The 12,130-nt window shown below is 31.2% G+C and overlaps 1 protein-coding gene across 1 annotated transcript; it reads right to left on the reverse strand.

Annotated features, from left to right (window-relative positions):
• Window positions 1-858: 858 nt before the first annotated feature.
• On the reverse strand, window positions 859-6,283 carry HINT3 (histidine triad nucleotide-binding 3). The gene is made up of 7 exons (XM_028233305.2): window positions 5,770-6,283; window positions 4,590-4,645; window positions 2,890-2,947; window positions 2,164-2,230; window positions 1,616-1,671; window positions 1,295-1,348; window positions 859-1,214 (listed from the first exon to the last, which is right to left on the reverse strand). The coding sequence occupies exons 1-7, from the start codon at window positions 5,968-5,970 to the stop codon at window positions 1,083-1,085; spliced, it is 624 nt and encodes a 207-aa protein (XP_028089106.1). The 5' UTR covers window positions 5,971-6,283; the 3' UTR covers window positions 859-1,082.
• Between the last annotated feature and the right edge of the window lie 5,847 nt (window positions 6,284-12,130).

Below are 12,130 nucleotides of genomic sequence, written 5' to 3' on the forward strand. Positions count from 1 at the left end.
GATTATATTATTTTTTTTAATATTTAATGTATGTAATTTATAATTTTTTCATTAATAATTCATTAATTATATATTTTTTATATTAAAATATATATTAGTTATGTCTGTTATCTATAAACCATATATTTCTATTAATTTTGATCTTTTTAACTTTATTAAATTTATAAAAGTCATTATATATATATTTTTTAACTTTAAGAGTAGTCATTGTAATTTATCTAATAATAAATTTTATAAATATTTTTTACTCATTGAGGAAGTGGTTGAGATTTTGGGAGGAAGTGGATGTTTGTTCTTCGTTTGACTAGTAACAATACTTTAAGGTGAGTAAAAAAAAAAAATTTTATTTAGAAGGTAGTTTCGTTGAAATTTAAAGATTGTTTATTTATTTTAATTTTTAACATTATCAGCAATTGTCCTTGTTTTCATGTCACTGGCTATATATGCCTGATGGAGGACTCACGTATTATTTTGAAGAAATTATTGTAAGGGAGAATCATCTGTTTATATGCTTAAGTCTGTCCAATTAAGTTATTTTCGCTTTCACAATCCAAAGTTCATTTTTAGAATAGTGTTATGATCCAAATTTAAGTATATTCTAATTAATCGTAAATAAGTTTAGTCAAATTGATTAGTGAATTGTATCAAAAACTAAATAGGTTTCAAAATGTCAATTTTAAATGAATTTTAATAAAGTCAGTCACAAGCAAACACACACATAACCAAAAAAAAAAGTTTTTTCTATAGTTCACTGAGCCAAATTACCGAGCTTAAAAAGGTAACGAAGTTTCAAAATGTATTCGATACATACAAAGAAGCTGTTGAGAGAGAGAGAGAGAGAGAGAGAGAGAGAGAGAGTTGAATTTAAAAAGAATGTCTTCAATGTTAACCATGTAACAGGTACTGATAATGGTACAACACAACCCCAAGCAACTCTCTCTGAGTCTCAGCTGAAGAAATTTTCTGAACATGGAAATATATTATCATCACAGTAAATATAACTCATTCCACAAGTATACTCCATGAAAGAATGGGCTATATAATTATACATATTGTACAAATGGGTACATGTGATAACAACACTAGTTTGCGAAGAGACTAGATCCTTGGCCCTTGCTATATTCGGAGTTGTCTGAGAATAATAATTCTTTGCGAATTCGATCAGCGAGTCCTGAAGTTTCCTGGTCTAATTTTAGAGGACACCTAGGCAAACTCTGTAGATTTAAATTTTTAGATATCCCATCAGGGTGAGTAAAAATTTTAAAAAAGAAAAAGAGAAACAAATCTAGGATACCTCAGAGCTCCACAAGCAATCACGTGCCTTCCGAGGAATTATATGAAGATGAGTCTAGACGAAGAAGAAGAAGAAGAAGAGCAAATGCTAATCAGTTCCCTCAACAAAAAAACAGTAGCCACTCCATTATTTGTACACAAACAAATTAAAGTCTCATAAAACCTTACATGAATATGAACAATACATGTTTTAAGGTTTCACGAAAGAAAAAATGTCTTCACAAGAGCATGCAACAGCTATCTTGTCAAGTATGAAATGGTTGAACAAAAAGTGTCCATGTCACATCAAATGCAAATTAAATTCAAATATCATAAAACTTACATGAAATATGACTTGGCCAGCAGCTGCACCATTGTTAACCAACAAGTTGAATGAATCTGCACCGTTCAAACTTCATATAAATTGAAGTTCATAATAAGGTGGTTAAAGAATTTTGGCGATACAATTGACCAAAGAAAGTGCCATCCAAACTATTCTAAACGAGGAAGGAATGATTTCAATGACTATGAAACTACTAGTAATTAGGCTTGTAAGTTTCACCTTCACTTGAAACATCACCTGTACGAGCCATCAAATATGTATTTCAGATTCATCAACTAGTTTTTATTCGTAAATCATCATTACTCTCTCCCTGTTTCCCCTTTTGCCTTTCCATTGGTAGTGAAATTTGTTGAAAGCAACTGAAAAAGGGTGCTCAGATTTTATTCTTATTTCGAGTGGCTCATATTTGGGCTTTTATCTATGTAAATCTTTTTTCTGATAGACTCAACGCGATCCAACCCAACAATATACCTCCCCTGTCATCCATGATTAAGAATTGCATACATGCAATCCATCACAACATAAACTAAAGAACCATGATTACATACCACAGCCAGTAGCTTTCATAACCGCATTGCTAATAAAAGGTACTTTTGAGCACATGGCACCGACTGCCTGCATCACACATAAACTACATTAGGTATATTAAGAATCAATCATGTACTTCTATGAAATATGAACTGAAGAAATATAGGAATGTGATCACTTCCTTCAACAAAATATGATTGTATTTTGTGCACAAACACAAAAAGATATACGAAGTATTGTTCGTACTCGTATACTTTCCGGTTTAAAATAAGATTTAACCAGCCACAAAATTTGAATAATTGGAGTTATGATTTTCCTTATAATACAGTGGGAATTTCTTGCTCTTACTTGTTTTTGTTACACATAGATATATAATAATAATAATAATAATAAAATAAAAAATAAAAAAACAATGCACAAATAGTACATATTAATGAGTGTTTGGGAGGGGAAAGATTGTGCATAGTTTACAAAGTGGTTGTCCCGAGATTTGAACCCATTACGTCAAGGTTATTAGTTCAAGATGTTACACATTGATATACATAATAATAATTTGGAATTGACCAATATTGCCCTTCCAAAGTAATCCTGTGAAATTTTATATCATGATATGGCATATGTCCACATCATGAAGACACAACAATAACAATTGAGTATGAAGAATAACCATGATTGGATCAGCTAGACAGACGGTTAAGATCTGGATTACATGATGCAGACTAATTACACACGTGAACAAAACTTACAGAAGGTGGAGTTGCTCGCAAGGAAGAAAAATGTGACTTTGGGATTATAAGAGCATGCCTATAAAACAAATTATAGAAGAATCAGTGGATGATAATTTTAAGTAATAGAATAATATACAGAAAATAAAAACGAATAGCTAATATTTATGGATACCATAAAATAATGACGACATTTGTAAGAAATATTCCTAAGAACCATATATGAAGGGCGGGCCTAGCATAGCAGTAAATCTACCCCTTGGTGACCTGGAGGTCACGGGTTCGAGTCACGAAAATAGCCTCTCCACTTAAGGGGGTAAGGTTGCGTACATCAACCCTTCCTCAAACCCCACTTAAGCGGGAGTTTCGTGCACTGGATACGCCCTTTAATCCTAAGAACCATATACACGCGAGATGACAATCTTAAACGATTTTAGCACACTAATCTCTAATGCTAAAAACAAAGGCTGTGTTTGGTTTAGGGGTGAAATCATAATTCCACCTTCCTATTTCAATGCTGTGTTTAGATATAGTTTTCAAAAATTGATTCCACACCCACGTTTGAAAAAAAAAATTCAAAACATGTTTAGCAGAGTGATTTTGGAATTTTAAATTTTGAAATTAAGTCTACCCGGTCGTCGGCTCGGATATCCTCCCGGACAATTTTTGAACTTTTGGGTCTACCTAGTCGTCCTTTCAGATGTCTGGCCGGTTGACTAGAATAGTTTTTTTTTTTTTTTTTTTTTCACCTGTTATTTGAAAAAAAAAATTATATTTGTTTTTGATATGTTTAAAATATAGAAATTATTTTTTTAGACCAAAATGACAAATTATTTGGCCATTTATTTAAAATTAACAAAAAAAATTTAAAATAAAAATTAATTTGTCGCAATAATTTTTTTTAAAAAAAATCCAATCAAATATATAATCAAAAGTAATTTTAAAGCACTAGATGAATATTTTTTTAACAAAAAATAATATATACACATATTTTTTTTTTAATATTTTAAATAAAAATATATTTTCGAAATTTTTTGAATTTTTTAAATAAAAAATTTATTTTTTTTAATTGAATTTAAAAAAGAATTTGATTATGAGCTTTAAATAAAATTTTCAATAGAGTTTTGAATTATATGTTTGGTTATGGGTTATAACTTTTTGAATTAAGTTTTAAAAAATCTTTTCAAAACTCATAACCAAACAATTTTTCTTATTTCAAGACTCAATTAAAAAATTCAAAACTCAATTAAAAATTCAATTCAAAACTCATAACCAAACAATTTTTCTCTTCTCAAATCATGATAACAACTCACAAACTCAAAATACAACTCCATTCTCAAATCACGATTCTAATACTAAACCAAATGCTATATTCTACTGAAAAGCAGAAGATGTTCTTCGTAAAAAGCCAAAAAATCATTCCAAGCATACTAATTTTTTTTAGCTCATATTTTAGCCAAATAACCAAAAAGTTACTAAATTACCCTGTTCCCAAACGAGGCCTAAGTAATAAACCACTACTTATCCAAAAAAATAATGAACCACGAAAAACATAAAAGTAGACATTGTAGCCAAGTTATTGAGACCAGCGTAGCACTAACAAGGACAGACTCCTGATAGGAAACCTAAGATCATGACTACTCATATTAAAAGAGAACTCGAAACAAAAAAGAAAAAGCAGACTTGTATAGCATTGCAAATATATATAGATGATACCTTACCCATGACTCACTGGATTTTTGTCCAAAATGCATAGGCATATGTCATCTTCATAAAGCTGCAATCAAATCAAATTAAATGTATAAAATGATCAAGGTTTAAAAAAAATCATATTTTCACATCAGACCAGCAATGAAGGCATAAACATCATTCTTAATACAAAGGAATTAGATTGAAAAACAATTCATGAGCATATAGAAAGGAGCAACTTCTAAATAATAAAAACCAAATTTCTTTGAATTGAGCCAAGCTTCTAACATTTTTTGGGGTTGTCTAGAAATTTGAAGAATCTGAAGATAGTATATTCATTTCCCATGGTCATGTTAAAACCTGTGAAGCTCTCATCAGTTTGCTATATGAACAACATGTTGATTTACTGAAACTACGCCCTCACGTGTGTCCTAAGAATCCGGACTTCTAGACCCACAAGTGATTGTGGAAGCGGAACCTAATAAGCATATGTTGTTACATCAAGAATGGATGAGATTGCTCAAGAGAATGCCAGTCCCTAGAACCTGGTTTTGATCCAAGTAGTAATTTTTTTATCTTTATCTTGTAGGCTCAAAAACATACTCTGGAGATTCCCACAACCATTCATCATATTAAAGAAACCAACACACATCAGATCATAAACAATGCAAGTTGTGCTTTTACCAATCAATCACCAACATCAACAGAAGTGGAAACCTAACTGATAGAACATAAACCCGATAAGGAAGATCAAATTAGTCCTTTTAAAATACTTAAACCACAAAATTTAAAATGCATTAAAATGTAATTCTTTAACAATCAGTAATGGCATTATACTAGATGATTGCAATGAGACAATGTTCCGAGTCATGCATGGTGTCTTATCATCTTCACAGAACTGCCATGGGTACAAAGTACACATTATTCATATGCTAAATTACAAGTTAATAAAGACCACACACACACACACACACACACAGAGACACACACAAAAGGCAATTAGATCCTAAATTTAACAAATGAAAAAAGAGTCAAAAAATCAGAAGAGCAAGATTGAAAAATGACCAAAACTATCAAATTCAATATCAAACACGCGAACATCACAAAAACCCAGAAAAAAATAATCATCCACAACACAAACCCAAGTGTATAAAGAAATTAAATTGCTAAACGATCAAAATTAGAAATTCAATTGGAGAGAGAGGGAGAGACCTTGAAAGCGGGGGATTCGCCTCGAATAATCTGGCAGAAAACGCAGTCAGATTGTTGTTGAGTTCCCTTGTCGCCATCGGAACTGGAAGCTGAATTCGAATCTGAAACGCATGAAAAGGGTTTGAGGGTCGAATTTTCAGGAGAATCGATTATTGGGCGGAGGTGGGAAGAGAGAAGGGCCAGACGGCGACGTGCCTCCATATTTTAACAGGAAATGGAATGCTTTTTATAATATGGGGGGGTTTAGTGGTGCGGAGTTGCAGTGGGTCACCATACGATGTGAATTGAATTCAGAGATAGCCTCGAAGCTTTTTTCAGCTCTCTCTGTGGTTGGGTTATGGAGAAAAAGGGTTGATTGCTGTTGCAGACTGTAGCAACGCGGTTGGGTTGGGTTTGGGGGTCGTGTGGTGTGGTGTGCTTTATCCACAGAGATCAGTACCCGACGTTTTCAGGCGTTTGTTTGGATATGAAAAAACTGAAAATTATACTATAGTTCCGTACTATCACCTGGTCCATTTGACAATAGTGTATTTTCGTTGACTATTTAGGCTAGCATTTTCTCTATTTTTTTTTTCACATTTTTCGTAAATTATTTAAATCATCTCCACTTAATCCTTTTAATTATTTTAATTTGACTAAAAAAAAATTATATTTTGAATGATATTTAGCATTTTTTAGTTGATTTGATGGTTTTAAGAAAAAAAATAAAAATATTATAAGTTAGATGTGATATTTTACCTTATAATAATGTTAGAGACCCACATTTTACATTCATAAATACATCTACAATGATATAAAAAATATCAACAATGCTAGAGGGACATAATTTTTGTGGCCACAATGGCTCAAAACTGTCAAAACGACGTCGTTTTGACATGTTTTACACCCAAAACGACGTTGTTTTGACAGTTTTGAGCCATTGTGGCCACAAAAATTGTGGCACTCAAATATTTTCCAAAAAAGATAGTAGATCTCATATAATTAAGTGTATGACTAATTAAATAATTTTTTCCCATTCCTCCTTCCCCATCCCCCATGGGTACTACCATCTCCATCCCTTAATGGGTTTAGATTTTCCCCAACCCAACTTGGCATTTTTTTTAATTTTTTTTCAAGAGTTCACAACCAAAGCTAAATATACATTCAATTTTATTTTATTTGGCTCAATAACAAAATCAAATACATATTAATTAATTAATCAAAAAATTTGTTTTAAAATAATCAAATATATAATGTTGAAACAATCAAATAAATTTTTAGTAATTAAAAGAAAAAATGTGATTGAAAAAAAAAAAAGAGTAAAACTTTTATAATTTTACTAACATTGGCTCTTTCTTTGGCTAAAGCGAGGCTTCAAGTGGCAGTAGATTCCTTAGAAGCCGCGAAGGAAGAAAGAGTGATTTAGAACTTATTTGGAATGTCGGTTGGATTTTTAACATTTTAATTTTTTGATTATTTTAATTTGAGATTAAAAGTCTCGTTTGTGATAGATTTTTTTGACTTTTATAAGAGAAAAAAATGAAATGATTATGAATTGAATGTGACGTTTTGTCATATTTAACTAAAATAGTCAATTTTGTCCTATATAGCTATTTTAGCCCAAAGTGATATCTCAAACGGAGAACATGAAAGTGGAGGCGAAGAATCGAATATATTAAGGAAAGATGAGGGAGTAGTCTTGGTTGCTTCGGATGATATTAGAGTTTGTTAAGTTACTTTGACAATTCTGGGACAGAGTTGAGACAATTTCAAAGCAGAAAAGAGGAATTGCAAAAAGAAGTGGACCGACTAAATGAGATTGCAAAGAAAGTGGAAATGAATGTTTTAAAAGTGAAGGAAAATGCGGCAAATATCATGCATTTAGGAAAGCAAGTTGTGAGAATGAGAACCCTAATTCTAAATAGGATAGTGAAAACATATGGAGGAAATGGGCGGATACTCATCCCTGACCCATTCTTAATGGATATTTAAAAAATACCTCTTACCTAACCCGATAGGTAAAGCAAAAAAAAAATCCATATATTTGAATCGAATATCCATGGATACCCATAAGGTAGGATAGATCCCATTGAGGGCTCCACTTCTTATCTTTATCAATAATTCTAATCTTGTAAGGTTTGTGTGGAAAACTATTGATATCAAAATTTTAAATTAATTAATATGATTAGATTATTTGTTTTAAAAAATATAAATAACAAAAATAATTTAGAACCTTACAATTCGAATGGTTGAGACGAATCCAGAAGGCAGCCTGGAAAGAAATCATCAAATTTCATTCTAGAAAGTTGAATTCACTTTTTAAAAGACAAGTTTTTTACTTTATATTTTTTTTAGTGAATTTTTTAATATTTTAGGGAAAAAAAATTTAAATATATCTAATCTAAATATACGTATAATATTTGTGAAAATAAATTTAAAAATTTTACCAAATACAAAAAAAATATATACGAAAATTTAATATATTTTCATATTTTGTTATATTCAATGATTTTTTAACAAAATTTATACAAATTTTTTACTTTTTAAATAAATTAAAATTAAAGAAAATTTGTGATAAATCCAATCTAAGTATATAATATATGAAATCCAATGAATATTTTTTTATTGGTGAAAGGTCCACCTTTTATGAAATAGTTTGGCGATAAATCTTTTTGTTTATTTTGAATGACATTTTGTTTTTAATTTTACCTTTAATATATCTAATTGACTTTTTTCATCGGTTAACTATCTATTCAAATTTTTTCTTATCTGTCCAAAAAAAATTCATTTTTTTCAATTTTCTTACTTATCTGTTTAATTTTTTAAACTTTTCAATTCAAATTTCTCATATCTATTTAAATATTTGTCCAAATAAAATTCTATCTCTAAATTTATTACCTACAAAAAATAATTGAACAGATCTTGATTTACCTGATGCAATTTGTTTTTTCATTATCATCCACAACAACAACAACAACAACAATAATAATAATAAACAACTAAAAAAATAAAGATTTGTTCACCTCAGATTGGCCGTGACCTTCTCCATAATATATGAAATCCAGTGAATATTTTTTTTTTTGTTAGTGAAAGATTCACTTTTATGAAATAATTTGGTGAAAAATATTTTTGTTTGTTTTGAATAACATTTTGTTTCTAATTTTACCTTTAATATATCTAGTTGACTTTTTTTTTCATCTGTTGACTATCTGTTCAAATTGTTTCTTATCTTTCCAAAAAAAATTCTTATCTGTTCATTATCTGTTTAATTTTTTACACTTTTCAATTCAAATTTCCCATATCTATTTAAATATTTGTCCAAATAAAATTCTATCTCTAAATTTATTACCTGTTCAAATTTTTTGACTTGTTATTTAATTTTTTTCCCTCATCTATCAAATATCTGAACAAATTTGATTATCTGTTGAAATTTATATGTTAAAGAGGAAAGATCTGTTCAAATAACCTTTTCAAAAAATGTATGACATTATTTGTTAAAAAATATATCTGTTGCAAATCTATACGTTCAAGTTCTCTCTCTCTTGCCATTATTTATAAAATAAAATTCAAATTCAACAACAAAAAAACAACAAAAAAAAATAATTGAACAGATCTTAATGTACCTGATGCAATTTGTTTCTTCATCATCATCATCCACAACAACAACAACAATAATAATAATAATAAACAACTAAAAAATAAAGATTTGTTCATCTCAGATCGGTGACCTTCTCCATAGATCCAGATCTACCACAACAACAATAAAGTCATGGACGATTCACACAACTCTCCAAACTTCACCATCAGCTTTGTAAAACAATCAAATCCACTTCAATACTCCAATTCCTCCGAAATTTCAAACATATAAAACACATATATTAAAAAAAATCAACCTGTCGTCGGTAGGACGACGGAGGATTTAGCCAACGCAGCGGTGGTCGCCGGTGACTCTGGTGTTGGAGTTCATGGACTGAAGAGCTTTTAGAAGGATTCCAGTGGTGAGAGGATTTGATGAAGAACCGATGCAGACCTTCGTCAAAAGGAGAGAGAAATAAAATGGCTTTTATAGAGAGAGAGAGAGAGAGAGAGAGAGAGAGAGAGTTTGGGGGTTTGACATCTGAGATCTGTCGATCCGCCAAGGAGCAACGTCGGAGGCGACAGTGGAGAGGTAGCGAAAACGGCGGTGGCTAGCGTTGTGCCTGGGCGCCAAACACCTTCTATGCAAGAGTGCATACGAGCTCTGACTTTCAAGTTCTTGGCTGATCTGGTATTAGAGTAGGTGTTTGCGTTAGTCCTTCCAGCAGCGGCGAACAGCGGAGCATTGCAGAGCCAATGCAGGTGAGGAAGTCGACGGTGATGGAGCCAATCGAGATCTGACTCACGATTTCTCTGCCTTCTTCACTGATCTCTCTCTCTCTCTAGGTTTCAAAATCTCTCTTATTTTGTTCCATGTGGTTGTCCTAATCGACATACTCCCTCCAACTCAAAATAATGGGTCATTTTAGACCATCTTCAATAATCTATCAAATTCATCATTAAATTTAAATTTAGTAAAAAAGAAATTCTTTTTGTACTCTAACGGCTTCATCAAAACAGTATCAAATTGAAAAAATATTTCACCAAATTGAAGATCGCTTGCATCTTTCAACAATTTACTGTGTATAGCTGTTGAATGTAACCCACCAGACGACCGACCGAACATCTAGCCGGACGTCCTCCCGAATGACAGCCTCAAACAAAATTTTGTGAAAATTTTACACTAAGAGGTTGACCCCATGGTCGACCACCAACAATTAATAACTTTGCTTCCTTAACATGTCCATATCTACTCAACAAGTCCACGATAAGAACATAGTGATCCATGTTTGGTTCAATCCCATAATTTGTTTTCATTTTCCCAAATTCTCTTTTCTCTTATTTTTTATTATTATTATTATTTTATTTTATTTTTTGAGAGAAAGAGTTGAAGTCATGAAATCTATAAATAATTCCATGCTTCCCAGCTGCTAGATTTTGGGTTTGTTTTACTTCTTCAACCCAGATTTGTTTCTAACAGAAGAATGGTTTCTCTGCTGATTGAGCAATTTTGCAGTTGAAAAAAGAAAAGAAAAGAAAAGGCTGCCAATGGATCAGAGTTGATCCGAATCCAGTCCAAATTCAATAAGGAGAAATCCGATCGAATAATCCAAAAAGATACCAATTCAAAAATTTGATAATGAAATATTATTGTTATTCGATCATTAATTCAATCCCCAAAACATCTGTGAAAATCAAACATGGCTAAGAGAGAGTTTTAAAATGGTGAGTTTTGTCAAATTTACATGGCTATTGTGTTATGTGATGGTGAGAGATAGCTTTCAAGATTAGAAGATGCCACAAGGAAGAGAAAGAGGCTCGTGAATGCCACACATTTAGGACCATTTGATGATCTGTTTCATGCGGGACTTGCCTCTGCTTTTGCTTTCAACATTGCTTCTCAAAAACCTCATCAATGACAATGGAAACTTGTCTGTCTTGTTCGGACTACTCGACATGGGTTTTGCTAAAATCTTCTCTCCCTCTCTTTTGGGTCTCTTGAAATGATCATAGCCAAACACCATCCATTCTCTGTTGAAAAAGAGAAGTCCGACCAAGTCTGTGAGACCTCTAACTTTTGTAAACCTTATTAGGTCCTTAAATTTTGAGTTATTATAATAAAGCCCTTAATTCATTGATTGTTTGCAAATTAAACCCTAGAACCGAAAATGCATCACGGACGAGGCCATACAAACCCTAATCGACCCTAGAAGCTTAGAAATCATTTCTAAAACTTTAATATTAATTATTTAACTCTCAAATTTTAGATTAATCGCTCTAAACTTTAACTTCCGGTTTTCACAATTTTTGTTCGGTTATTTACCTTTAAATTCAAAGCAAGATAATACAAACTGAATTATTTTTCCTAACACTAATTTGTTAACTCTACACTTGAAATAGATACTTAATTGAGCCCAAGCCCTCACATTGTTATTGAATCACAAATTGACCCCAAACAAGTATCATTATATATTTATATATACGCTTGTAACCTAAAATCTTTTTAAAAACATTTTATTTTACAAATTCCAACAATTTTACACAAATATATATATATATATATATATATATATAAATAAAATAAAATATAAAACAAGTCCATCAATTCACCATCACATAGCTAGCCATCACTATTGTAGGTGTAATGAATGTGCTATGAGACAAATTTTCCATGATTTAAGGAAGAAAAATCTTTGACTTGGTACAAACTTTTATATACATGTATATAAGCAACTAAGTTGGTTTGATTAGAAGGAAAATCCTAACTGGATCATATTTAGAAACCTAATTAAGACCTTTAATCCTC

This window comes from Camellia sinensis, chromosome 14, assembly GCF_055761805.1.
Source record: "Camellia sinensis isolate YWXY chromosome 14, ASM5576180v1, whole genome shotgun sequence".
Classification (NCBI taxonomy): domain Eukaryota; kingdom Viridiplantae; phylum Streptophyta; class Magnoliopsida; order Ericales; family Theaceae; genus Camellia; species Camellia sinensis.

Bases quoted from the DNA above. Each gene is read 5' to 3' on its own strand.
- HINT3 (XM_028233305.2), bottom strand. From the start codon at position 5,970: ATGGAGGCACGTCGCCGTCTGGCCCTTCTCTCTTCCCACCTCCGCCCA. The intron at 4,646-5,769 runs GTCTCTCCCTCT...ATTTGATTGCAG, and splicing joins GCGAATCCCCCGCTTTCAAG to CTTTATGAAGATGACATATG. The intron at 1,672-2,163 runs GTATGTAATCAT...TGAACGGTGCAG, and splicing joins TATGAAAGCTACTGGCTGTG to ATTCATTCAACTTGTTGGTT.